At 39.0% G+C, this 13,702-nt stretch overlaps 1 protein-coding gene across 1 annotated transcript in view; it reads left to right on the top strand.

Annotated features, from left to right (window-relative positions):
• Nucleotides 1-11,994, top strand: part of TTLL12 (tubulin tyrosine ligase-like family, member 12) — a 21,445-nt gene extending 9,451 nt beyond the window's left edge. Inside the window, exons 6-13 of the mRNA XM_010134484.1 lie at nucleotides 4,520-4,636; nucleotides 4,744-4,938; nucleotides 6,491-6,602; nucleotides 7,430-7,581; nucleotides 7,666-7,747; nucleotides 8,219-8,287; nucleotides 10,066-10,204; nucleotides 11,588-11,994. Coding sequence (XP_010132786.1) covers nucleotides 4,520-4,636; nucleotides 4,744-4,938; nucleotides 6,491-6,602; nucleotides 7,430-7,581; nucleotides 7,666-7,747; nucleotides 8,219-8,287; nucleotides 10,066-10,204; nucleotides 11,588-11,739 — 1,018 coding nt within the window. The 3' untranslated portion in view covers nucleotides 11,740-11,994. The remainder of the gene's footprint in view (nucleotides 1-4,519; nucleotides 4,637-4,743; nucleotides 4,939-6,490; nucleotides 6,603-7,429; nucleotides 7,582-7,665; nucleotides 7,748-8,218; nucleotides 8,288-10,065; nucleotides 10,205-11,587) is intronic.
• Nucleotides 11,995-13,702: the final 1,708 nt, after the last annotated feature.

Below are 13,702 nucleotides of genomic sequence, written 5' to 3'. Positions count from 1 at the left end.
TGGTTCTAAGTAATGTAAGCTCTGCCTTGCGTATTGCCACTATTTCAGGGGATTTGGAAGAAATGAAATGCATGAGGTGGCAAAGTTTTAGAACCTGGGACAAATTTTTAGTCATCTTGTTCCCAAGTAGAGCTAAGACAGAGAATAGTAAGATGAAAGAAACGTTTAACCTGAATCCTGAAAAGCAGTGAAGCAATTACATGTAGTTTGACAAAGCAAAATTATAGGTTTGAGTAGATCTTGTAGTAACTGCTGCCCTAGTGAGATTATTCAGCTGTGCTGATTGCTTGAAAGAAAGGTGGATAAAAGAACTAAATGTTTCAAAAACAAGATTGATATGAAAAGTCCTTCCAGTTTGTGTTAGACTTGATCACCTCTTTTTGTCTTGATCTTCTCTTTCATGTTTGTCTTCAGCTACATCAGTCATATTTTAAGGGTGCCCGAAGAGCTGTTATGACAATTTTTTGTTTTGATTGGTCTTGTCATCTCTGTGCTTTGGGAGTTGATCCTCATAACTGCTTCTTAGCTTTAAATGCTCTGAGTAAATTTAGTAACATCTAACATGCTTTATCTTATTTGCACAATTCCACTTCTTTAATCCCAGACTTTACAACATCCCTACCAGGACTTCTCTATGACAAGGAGGGGGAAAAAAAAAATCATTCAGGAAGTATGGTTAGCTAGCTTCATTAGTTCGGTGTGTCATTGATAACAGAATGAAAGGTCCAAAATAGGTTGGCTAATGCCACAGTATTGCAGAATAGAGGTTCTGTCATATGCATCAAGTCCCATTCTGGGTTTGACATTTCTTAACTGTATTTTTATGTACATATGTGTATTATCAGAGTAGACATTGGAACATGTGCCATCTTATTTAACTAAAACCAAGGGAACACCATAGAAGATCCTATGTGCTCTATAGATAACAGCAAAGGAATCACCCAGTAGTTGTCACGTGCCTGCCCTTATAGTCTGTTTTTCAGTGCAGAGGTCTGATTTTTTCCAGTGTGTGCACTAGTACTGGATATTCTAAAGTATATTTCTAAGGGAATCTGATCACTAAACTCAGTGATAGGTGTTGTTAGTGAAATACATTAATTTTAAACAGCGTTTCTCTGAAATCTTCATTTTAAAAATTAAATCATCTGCCTTCCAGAGTGGTTTCCAGAGCCTTTGACTGTCCCAAGACTTTAGTGGTAAGAGGATTGTGTATAGAATGGATGGAGTAACTTAAACTTGGAAGATTGGAATGGCCTTGTTTTCCCTCTAATCTTAACCTCCATCAGCTCATTTCAGTCGTCTTCCTGCACTTAGCAAAGGCAGTTTGAGCTCCGTTGTTTCTTTTGTGCTGCACTTTTGTGTTCTATAAGTCTTAAGATACATAATCCAGAGTGCTGTGGCAAATTAATTTCTTAGCAAGACTTCAAGGTTAAGAAATCAGGCTTTTTATTGTTAGTAGCAACTCTGTGAAATCTTGTGTAGAGCTGTAAGCTACTGGAAAAAAAAAAGGTCTTTCTAATAGTCTTTGATAAAGATACTACTAACTTTCATGTTTCTGAAAAGACAGCTCAGTGTTCTAATGGGAAATTTTTGGAGAAAAAGTATTAGATTTTTAGGAAGAGTGTTTTTAATACTTAGCTGAGGGGGGGAAAAAGAGCAACAGAAACTTTATTTGGCCTGCTGTTTGGAGTGACTGAATGCAGGTCACTACTTGTATTTCTGTGTGGTGTAGAGCTTATATAGAGCATTTAAGCGAATTAACACTGGGGAGAAATGGATTTTTGGATGTGCGAGAGTTGACGACTGACCTCTCAGCTGAATCTCTGGGTTGTGTAAAGACCCTGTTCTTCAGCTGAGAAAAGCAGCTGGTGCCCAGCCAGCAGTGGGAGTTTACTACTCAGTGACATATTTGGAAAAATGGGATAAAAAGGGGACACACACACACTCCTTGACTGATTAAATGATGTCTAGGGAATGATGTGGAATAAGATTTATTGGAGTTCTCAGATGCTGCCAGGCTCTCAAGGAGTCCTTCCATGCTGTGCAAGGCCAGATGCCTTAGCCTCAGACCTTTGTTACAGCAGCATTTTTCATACTATTGCCTCTTTCTGACTAGAGTAAAGGAGTTTGCCACAGGGGTTATGGTTTTGTTTAAGCACTGATTAATCCATTTTAACACCTTAGGTTATAGTCAGTCACTGTTACCCTAGTTGGAAGAATTGTTGTAAGAAACATCAGTTGATGAAACACAGGTTTCAAAGGTACTTCTTGTAGCTGCAGCTGGTGGGGAAGGAGCATTACTCTTTTGACTCTTGAAGATCCCCTACTGCATTACGTCCACTAATTTCAGTAAAAAGCTTTTTTTTGAACTTTAGCTCTAAGTGCATTCAAGGTCTCTTGAGGTTCATGTGCAAAGGAGTCCTATCTGTGACTCTTCATAGCTCCACCATAACACTAAATTTTATCCAAGGTTTCACTTCTGTCCTGGAGAAAGCAACCATAACTGGCCTAGTTTTGCAGATAACTAACCAAATGATTGTACAGCCTTGGACCGTCTCTAATCACAGCTCTTCTCCAAATACATAACATTATAGAAGTTTTATCCAACCGGATTGCTTTTTAGAATGAGTGTATCAAACTCTGTACTTGCATGTGTTACTTTTACGCTTTTTTTTCTGAGCTGGAAACCAGGTACAGCTCACATAGCCTGGAGCAGAAGCCAGGAATCCTAAAGGCCAGCATTCCAGCACTCTGCCACAGGAAATTGTGCAATACGTTGGCAAAATATTTCTATACCATGCTAAAGGGGCTTAATCAAAAGTAGGGAAAAAAAAACCCAAACTATTGCTGCTCTCATTTATTGAGTGGATTTAACAAGCAGAATAGGTCCATTGTGTAGATCTGATGATTCTCTTGCTACTAAGATCTATTAGCTAGGTAGTAGCTTAGTAGCTACTACTAAGATCTATTAGCTACACAGTAGTCTTTGTGAGATCATAACTTGTAGAGTGTGTTTTTAAGGGACTGACTTGGGACCAACTTAAATTCTAGTGTTTCTTGTGTTCCCTGTGTTCTTGCTTGTGTATTTGGGGGGGGATGTTGGATGCCTAAAGATGTTCGTTGTTACAGGAGAAATCTTGTTCAAGACTTTTGCTTCAGCAAGGGCTAAAAGTTGCTTCAAACCATATTTGGATAGCTTGTATATTAAATGGGTTTGGTGAAACTTGAACTGGATCCAATACATCAAATTTGGTATCGTACTTTCCCCTAGCGTGCAGACTTACAAGGAGAAGCCAAGAAGCCACATGCTGCAGAAAGAAATACGAGTGGGGCTGTATGAAGATACTGTTGCTGTGTTGCAACAGTGGTGAAAGATTGGTGACTTCTCTATTCATCTACAGTGAATTCATCTCTCTTAGTCTTCGGCTACAGCATAAATAGGATAACCATTGTAGTATGTCATGCATGGAACTATACAAAATGTCTTACATGCTTTTCTTTTTAAAGAATATTATTTCCCCCTGTGACTGGTTTATTTTTGAAATTCATCATTTCAGAGTAGTCTTTCTCAGGGGAATATATCTTTTAACTGGTTAGTAGCAGAAGAGGAGAGGAAAATTACCCAACTGATAATAACAGGTCTGGAGAGGAGGAAGTATATAGTGGGTTTTCATGGAAGAAATTAGTTGTCGCTTAGTCTGTTTAAATGTGCCCTTACTATGAGACAGTTTTCTATAACATTCTTGCTTTTTGAGTCATCATGCTGAATTCTAAATTAAGTGACCTCACTTTATGCTGTAAAATCATCAAAATTACTTACGCTGCTATCTGCTTATTTTAGCATGTCAGACAGCCAAGTCACTGGTTTTATTTTGGGGGGAGGAGGGGGAGAATTTCCTAAGATATGCAACATCTTGCCTCATTCTTGGTTATGTCCTGTAGTGCGTATCAGGTTTGGGCTGGCTTTTGGTGTGGTTTTTTTTAATAATGCTGGGAGGTCATTTGTATTAAACCTCAAAGATGCATGTGCTTTCTGCACATACTTTCATGTTCTGATTGATTGTTTGAAAATGTCTCTCTGTGAATTTCTGAACAAATGAAAATATTCTTTTGAAGCTATTGATAAGATTTCCTATAAATTTCTTTCTTGTGGATGACAGCAAGTTGATTTTTAGAGCTCTTTCAGCAACAAAGGCAGTCACAAGGTCTCCCTCACTCAGGGTCATTTCATTTAGAATAGTGAATTCATGTTAGTGCTTCTCTGTCAGGGACTTAGACACTGTCTTCTGAATTGCTGTTTCTGTAAAATTGTAGGAGCTAAACTATCTTTGAGATTTCTGGCTCAAAATACAATTATTTTTAATCTGTCTAGTTTCAATTTAAAATGTTTCTGTGTATTAAGAAGAGGTTGTCACAGATAACGTGTGTTGGTAAAGCCATACTTTTTTCTGCTCAAGCATGAGTTAATTAGTTTTAGAAACCAAACTGACTTTTTTCTTCATATGCTTTTTTCTTCTAGGGTTTTCACAGATATTCAGCAAGTTCTCAACAACCTGACACATCCCCGTTTTGTGTTCACAGACAACGAGGGAGAAGCAGACATCCTCTACAACTTCTCACACTTCAAAGATTTTAGGTTGCAGTTGTTCCCCTAATAATATAAATTCTTTTGTTGCTGTAAAGACTGTTCCCAAAGACCTCCCCAGCCTTCCTTCTTCACCCAACAACTTCCGTGTTTTGTAGGAAGCTAAGTGAGGAAAGGCCTGAGGTAATGCTGAATCAGTTCCCATGTGAGAACCTTCTGACTGTCAAAGACTGCCTGGCATCCATAGCTAGACGGGCTGGAGGACCAGACGGGCCAAGATGGTTGCCTCGTACTTTTAACCTCCAAACAGAATTGCCTCAGTTCATCAGCTACTTTCAGCAACGCAACAGAAGGTGATGCATGTTTCCATTTCCTTTCATTTTGTACTTTCTTGATCCCACTTTCCATTTCCAAAAAGCAGTAGCCTGCGTTTTGGGCTTGGCAGCTGTTACACCACTATGAGTTTACTTTTGCAACATTTATATTCAAATGAATTTTGCCTGGAAAGTGAGTATTTTAGGTGTTTTCCTTAATGCAAGACTAATCAAGCAATTTTGAAACACCGAAACTTTGCTGTGATTTGAATACATATTTGAAGGCTGTTCCTTTTTGTCTAGTTGAGGTCTTACCTTGTGTATTTAAACAGATATGCAAAGGATCAAAATATTTTTGCAACAAATGTTGGCGTTTTTTTTCCAAGGGACCAGTAGCACTTGTTCTTGCACTTAAGCCCGAGTGGAAGATGTTTATAGAGTTTAAGTACTTGACTTCTGTAAGGTTGTGAAAATAAAATTGAGTTGGCCTAATGTAGTTGCAGATGTCTTCAGGGTTTTAAATCCACACTCTACTGCTGAAGCTGCCTTGGAGTGGATGGAAACTAAGATTTTCTTTTTGTAAGTGAGCATTAGGTACTGCTAAAGGAATAATCTCTTATGCCTGGCCTGTAGTATTCTGGTTGAAAGGTTGCTGCTTTGGGGATACTTGCTTATGGTGACATCTGCCAAGCCTTTCATTTGGCCATTTATTGTGCGATGTAGTCTGTTACTGACTGGCATAACCAGGAGAGAGCAACTTCTTCCATGTATCCCTGATGTCTGGTGTTTTAATTCCTTTTTGGTATCAAGGATTTACCATGAATGAAACATGTATGTGTGGAATGGAAAGGAGAGGATAGGAATTTTCAAATAAACGAAGAAAACAGACCCTCATAACTACTAACTGCAGCTTAGTGTATGCAGTTTATCATGAAGCTCAAGAAGTTTCTCAGGATGCTTTAATAGATCGAGGAAAGGGAGATAACAAGTGTCACCCTGCACTTGCTTGAAAAGATGCATTGAAATACCAGCACGTTTCCTGTTTTCCTCAAGGATATTTTGGACTTCGAGGTGACTAGAAAGTAAGAAGGTGCGTTTTTTTGCAGTATGAACTGCTGAGATACTGTGTGATCTCTTCCCAAAGAGATGAGTTATGGTGTCATTTAATGTAAATGATTTGGACGTGTTTTAGGGAATCAACTTAAAAAATTGCACAATACCCTGCCAGAATGTTCTCAGACTCCCGGCAGAATAATTTCCGCACCATGACCTGTGCGTGTTCATGAGATGCTGTCCTGTTGATGGGTTGTTTTCCCTGTTTGAAGGAGTCAGATGCAGAAGGAAATAAACAGTGAGAGCATGCTAGTCCCTAACTGAAAAGATCAGTGCCAGCTGCTGCTGCTTTTTTTCCCCCCTTTACACCTAAGGCCTACGGCTCACTTTTGGTTGTTAGTCAAAACTTAGGTCTTGCACTGTAGCCCGCAGGTTTGTAAATTATTTATTCAGGGGTGTACATAGATCAGTTCAAGTAGCTGTTCAGACAGATGAATGAGATGGATGCTTACAGGTATATTTCTCTCTCTCGCTCTAGAGGAGAAGACAATCACTGGATATGCAAACCATGGAACTTGGCTAGAAGCCTGGATACCCACATCACCAACAGCCTGAACAATATCATCAGGCATAGGGAAAGCAGCCCAAAGGTTAGAGAGCATGGTTTTGAACATGATTTAAAGGGGAGAGATGAAAAACCTGCTTCATAAAAGGAGGTCTAAAAATACAAAGGAGGAAATCTATTTTCTTCAAAATTCGTATACTGGCCATAAACATACAGTGTCAATCAAGTCAGAATTTATTCAAATTGGTGAGTGCCATCTGCGACAGAGATAAACTCAGAGCCCGGTGTTTCCTTATTTAAAAACTAAAACTTGACAGTAATGATTACTCTAGTGTGCTGCTGTTCTAACGCTAACTCTCAGACTGGCAGATGAACTCACACTAGCTGTAGTTAATGTTGGTCATAAACTTTGGAATATTATTGCATCTGTCTCCTGGTTGACATTATTGCTGATCCACAACTCTGCTCAGTGGCACCAAGTACCATCTTTGCCAACAATAGATGAATCATGGAGCTTTTTGTAGGGAGTCCGTAATATGTGATCATACCTCAGAGTGTCATTTCAGCTTTATTTCTGTTGCTGTGTGGACTGCATGTATTTTCTGGAATGCAGAAGTGCACAAAGACTTGCTTCATATTTCCAGTTCAAAACAACAAGGTTACCAAAATTATAAATAAAATTAATTTTTTTATTTTTTAAACATGAGTACATTCTGGCCTTCCACTTCACACACCCTGATGTCAAAGAGTTTGATAAAAGGTACTTATTTGCATAACAACATAGTGTCATGTGCACATTTCTAAAGAAAAACTGAAATGCATACAAGGATATCCTTAAATCAAGATCTGGTGACACTTTGTTCTCATTTTAGTTGAATTGTATTTACTGTGAGCGGTTTTGCTTTGTTGTAGGTAGTGTGCAAATATATTGAGAATCCAGTCTTGTTTCACCGAGAAGATGTAGGGATGGTTAAATTTGACATCCGTTATGTTGTGTTGCTCCGGTCCATAAAACCACTCAAGCTGTATATCTATGATGTATTCTGGCTGCGCTTTTCAAATCGGTAATTACATTCTCCTCATTACTATGGAGGGGCTTAGAATTAAATCTGATACCTTGGAAGCTAAGGAATTGTTTTATTCCTTAGGGCATTTTCACTTGATGACTTGGATGACTATGAGAAGCATTTCACAGTCATGAATTATGCTCCCGGTGTAACGTTAAAACAGGTAAGAAAACAGTCCAAAATACTCCTTCACCTTTCCACTGTTAGAAAATCTTCCAGTGCCTCTTTTGTGATTGTCGCCAAATAACCTATTTCACATCCACTTAAATAAGCAGTCAGGGTACCGAAAGTGCCTTAAGTCCTAAGCAAATATTTTCCTAGACACTTCCCCCTTTTCCCAGTAATCCGTGATTATATAAAAGTAATACAAACCTACATTCTGAGTATGACCCACATTGATAGAGATCAATAAAAGATTTATTTAAATGGCAGCTAATCACTGTCAAAGACTTCGGAGTGATCTTTTATACCAGGAAATACTGTAACAAGGAAGGTATTCAGGAACTGTCTGAATCCCTGGTTCTTTACCTACGATTGTATGAATAGCAAAAAATATTTGATATTCTATTCTCTTGTCATCTGATTGCTCAGTTGTTCCCAACCAAAACAGTCTGATGTCGCTAAACTGTTTTAGGTGCATTGTGAAGAATTTATTCCTCTGTTTGAAAAACAATATCCAGAATATCCTTGGATAATGGTACAAGTAAGTCAGCAATTCATGTTTCTCCTGTAAATGTTCATGGATGTTACTTTACTCAGCAAACTAGGTTTTTTCAGAATTGTTGGGTTGGTTCCTTTTTTTCTCATGAAACATACTTCATGTATATCAGTTTCACAAAGGACATCAAATGTTAACCTCACATTAGAAGCATTTCTTAACTTAGCGTAATTCCCCATCATTTTTATTGTTAGCATTTGAGAATTTTTAGTTCATGATTACACTGTGAGAATTCTTTATATTGGACTTAGTAATAAAGCCAGTCTTGAATATCCTCAGGATTCTGGGACCGGGATCTTTTTTCTTGTGAGTTCCATCTTTTTTGTAGAAGGTTGCCAATAATCTAAGCCCATGGTTGTGAAGATTTAGTAATTCACACAAAAAGGCAGGGAAGTCCAGAACACAGTGTGCTAATCACTACAGATGCTGCTCACATGACTGTGGAAAAATTGATTTCAAAGCCTTCACTACTCTCCAACAGAATATTAACTCTGATTCTGAGAAGTGGAACCACTGAAGTGTTCAGGCTTGGTTTCCTTTGTTCCAAATGGCTTCACAAGATAAGGAGATGTCAGAACAAGTAGGAAAATACTAAAATAATAGGAAATAACAGTATATAATCATCTCAGTGGAATGGCATCACAGGTTTTGATTTATCTATTTTAAGCAGCATCTTTTATCTGGGAAGCGGAAGCTCCACATACCATAGTTCCATAAAACATGCAGGAAGGCAGATGAGGGCCTTCACTGATTTTTGCCTGTAATTCTTGCTTGAAAGAAAAAGCTGGATGTGAAGAGACAGTTCAGAAACATGCACAAAACTGAATTGTTGCATTCTACTGTATTCATCAGGAGCTTGAAGATGAAGAAAGAACAGTAGCTGAGCATTTATATGTGCGTATGCTTTCAGAAGTGAATAAATTACCCATCTATGGGTTGATTTCCGTAAAATAATTTACATCAGTTTTAACTATAACCTCATATCCCATTAATGATATTCAGAGTATGACAAATTTTGCAGCATTAGATTTAAAATAGTTTGGAAGAGACTACAAGGGGTGAAAAGGGAGATGTCAAAATAGGTACTGTAGGTTACCCAAAGGAGAACAGGGTGCAGAATAGGAAATAGTACACCATCTTTTCATTTTCAGAAGGAATGGTTGGCTGCAGTATAAACTCAATGCTAAAATTCACACCTGTATGTTCTTTCTGGTTTATTTCACTTTAACATTGGATATCTGACTTTCTCAAAGTACCGATGTAGTATCTTCTTAAAATCTCCATGTCCCCACAACCCTTTTTAGAGGGGTGTGAGTGGGCAGTACATTTTTCATTGCAGAATAAAATAAATCTAGAACACAGCTTAACAGGCAGGAAGAAGTCAGAACTTCACAGTTGTACTGCTGGTGTTCACAGAACTCTCCTGGGTTTTCTTTTTCCCCTTCTCTACACGAGTGCAATACTGTACATAATGCCTGAGAAGGGGGTTAATTCTAATATTAAAGTGCCCTATTTTCAGAATTTCTGTAGCACTGATTTGGTACCCAGAAAAGTCCCTGGGTATTGCTGGGTTCTTGGAGCTTTCACTATGTTGTCTTTAGGTCTAAATGCACGTTTTGAAGCCAATACTGTGCGGATTTTCATCTGTTGGCTAGTGTAATTTATACAAACTTTTTAAAAACTGTGTCAATTAAGTTATTAAAACCGTGTTTATTTCTTTTAAGCAACCTCACTTCTCAATAGAGACCTTTTTTTGTTATTAGGCAAATATTTTTAAGGCATTTGCTGAATTGTTCCAAGTTGCTTCAGCTAAACCTGCGCCTCTTGGCATCTGTGATTATCCGTCATCAAGAGCAATATACGCTGTTGACTTGATGCTTAAATGGGACACCATCAGCGATGGTAAGAAGTTCATTTATTTGATTTGAATTCTTTATGGTTGTGGACCTTAACAGAAATTTATTTCTCCTGTCTGAACTCCTGCTGTCTTTCAAGCAGTGCCTCCCACTGACATCAGAGCATATCTGGAGTTGCAGATCTCTGGGGTTAGCATCTACCATGCTGGTTAACAGGAATGATGGGAGTGCTGTTAACTGTGCTAAGGCTCAGTCCTTGCTTCCTTTGTGCCCCTGCTACTTTTAAACATTCTCAGTTTAAAAAAAAAAATAAACCAAAACAAAACAAAAATACCCCACCACACATGCACACAAGAAAACCCAGCTGGGTAACAGGCTAGTTGCTCTGACAGCAGCAAGTTTTCTTTTCCATTTATGATGAGAGAATATCTGCAATACCCATCTCTTTATGAAAACCTTAAAGAGATGTCTTACCATCTGTGGCTTCCAGGCTTGGACCAGTGTCTTCAGTGCACAGTTACTTACTAAAGCAGGAGAAGGACGACATTCACCTTTCAGTGTTTTATATGTTCTTGTGACTGTTACTCAGTTGTTGCCAAGTTTCTACAAGAACACATATGCAAAGCTGCTTCATGTCAGTGTCACAGCACAGATAACTACCTGGTGCCTTTCTTCCAGCTGCTGTGGAGGACTAGTAGCAAAATTTGCCCTATAGGGTGAATTTATTATCTCACCAGGAGGCTCAAAAATGTTCTCTAAGCATGCCCAACTCAGACACGTGTCTCTTGCAGGTAGAAAAGCAGCAGAGGGGCACCAGCACAAAAATGACTGCCAAGGGAGTATTGAACAGAACTGCGTGTGCTCTTTTTTTGTGTGAGAGAGACATTGTGATCCCTGGGACCCAATAATTCCTTGTGCACAGGTTTTCTAGAGGAGTGATTTGTTTTATGTTGGGTGGGTTCCCCTAGCTCCCTGCTGCAGTGACTGATTCTGTAAATACTGAATCATTTTCATGGAGGGAAGTGATTGAGAAACATGAGGCGTAGAATTGAGCCTTTGCTGTTCAGATCAGGAGGAGCAAGGGTTTGAATTTGGGTCTGCTACATCCACATAGAATGCTGTTGAATGCTGAACACCTGTCCCAGGGTTGTTTTAAATGAAAGAGGCAAAGCAACTCGCTATATTACTCGTTCAAGGAAGACTATAGTAAAAGGACCAACCTCATATTACGGCATTGGCTGAACATGAGCTGTGCTGGTCTCTAGCCTTTTGAAGATGGGGGCGAGGGTGTGAAAGTCACAGCTGAGGTGCTGTAGGCAGCCTTTGGACAAATTGTAATTTCCTATAATTTCTGGCTTAAAGACAGGTAGGGATTCAGGATCTCTACAGAGTTTGTATTAAGAGGCAATGTTTGTGTTCCCCTTTACAGGGATAAGGATTATGCAGCCCCAGATCCTAGAGGTGAACTTTAATCCTGACTGTGATAGAGCCTGCAAATACCACCCTACCTTTTTTAATGATGTCTTCAGCACCCTATTTCTGGATGAAACAGATGGCTGCCATGTGACATGTATTGTCTAGCCACAGGAGGCTTGACTGTAATTTCCTTCCCAGATATGCTTAAAACCAAGATTTATATTTCAGTTCTATGAGTTGCTGATGCAACTATTTTTCCCATACTGGTAATGCAGGGGGAAAAAAAATCTTGTCAGAAGAATATGCGTATACCATATACTGTATTGATAATAATTTTGTCTGCATTTTACTTGTTTAGTTCTATAAATCATCAGTTTCTGTTGACCAAATGTCTTGTTTATTGAATATGGGAGATCTCAAAATAGGACAGTAACTGGAGTAATTGATTTTCAGGTAGCCTGATTGCTCGCTTGCTGGAAGACTCTGCAGAATTTCCCCATGTCAACATTAAAACTATAATTTACTAAATCATGTTGGAGTTTGTATGTCTCTTATCTCTCTTATACAAAGATCTAAAATATTGTGATAGGAAATTACTATGGTATTTCAGTGCAATGAACAGTAAGTAATGAGTTTAAAGATATGATGACTCTTCCCTTTTTCTCATTTAAAAAAACGCAAACAAAACCCACAACATTTAGGAGCCCTGTACTGCTGGCTGTCATCCTTAGCCAGCCCCTTAAAGAAACCAGGCTTTTGAGAAGGGGTAACGCAGGAAATAAGGATGCAATGTCTGGAGCAGCACAAGAATGCAGAAGCAGCCTGAAGGAATGAAAGGGATGTGGAAAACTCTGCTAGAAGCCCAAGCAGTCTTTGAACTTCAAAATTCAGCACGTAAGATAGAGGTATTTGGGAGTGCAGCGTCAGTGTGAAATTAATCATTCCTCATCTTTCCTCTCTCTTCAAATCAGGGTAACTGGCTGAAATCTAGCAATCTTAGGCTGTATTTATGTTGCTTTGTGTGTATGCACAAGTTGCAAAAATTCTGCTGTCCATCGTGAAATAAGTTTTATGCGGATAGTATTTTTTTAAGCTAGTTTGCAGCAATCGGGATATTCTTTAGAGCAAAGTACAGTTTGTGTAAATGTTCTAAACCTTGCTTCAAGCTTTGCAAGTATGCAACATGTTATTTCATGTTCAGGGATATTTTATGCTATTTCAGGCTGGTCTGCAGAAACCTACTTCTTCACACTGACTGGAACGTAGGCTGGAGAAGCATAAACCATCTGTGTCTTATGAAAATTCAGTCACTGCACAGGTGAGAAGGGAGAGCTGGACCACACAGCCAGAAGCAGTGCTGACAGCTGTATCAGCTTCCTGCTCATGAGTTAGAACTTTTTTGGACTCCTTACTTAAATGTGATTAAAGAAACTCGGTGAAGCGCTTAAGATAAGTGGTATGACTCTTTCCAATGTAAGGAAAAAGTTTGTCTGTGATCTAGAATACAGTAATGGGTGCTTGAGACTGAGCAGCGCTGCATGTTCCCTTACAACCAATGAATGTATTTGTCACTGGTAGGAAAGCAACAGACACTTTCTGCCTTCGAGGTACCTGAAAACAGGTAACAAAGTGTCTGTGGATCTAGAGTAAAGGGAAAGGTTTCCCTCATCACAAAGGGAAAGTGATGTCATACTTAGCAAACCGGAAGAATGAGTTTTAAAAAGTAGTGAGATCTGTGGAGTGGGACCATAAGCTGTGGGCAAAAATAGCCTTTGCTCTTAAAGAGATCTTTTTATCTTATAGGAAGCAACTGGTTTACCATGTCAGCTTACCATGATCTTAGCAGATCTTACCATGTCAGCTACTATAACCCTTGTTTATATTTCTAAGCAGCTGAAGTCAGGAGGTACAGGTAGGTGACACTAGTAGCTGTGTATGTACTGCCCTGCTGGGCAACAGACCCATGTGTGGCCACTGTCAAGGTCTAGTGGTAACTGGCATCACACTGAGGGTCTGGGTGAGTATGATAGTACTGTTTTGATCTCAAAAAAAAGTTAAAATTGACCAAAATCATGTAAGTGCAGAATCACAAAGTCAGGCATATGGACATCCCATATGGTGACAATGG

The sequence above is a fragment of the Buceros rhinoceros genome, unplaced genomic scaffold, assembly GCF_000710305.1.
Source record: "Buceros rhinoceros silvestris isolate BGI_N320 unplaced genomic scaffold, ASM71030v1 scaffold5254, whole genome shotgun sequence".
Lineage (NCBI taxonomy): Eukaryota > Metazoa > Chordata > Aves > Bucerotiformes > Bucerotidae > Buceros > Buceros rhinoceros.
Note: the sequence above shows the minus strand (reverse complement) of the source record. Positions and strands in the feature narration are given on the sequence as shown.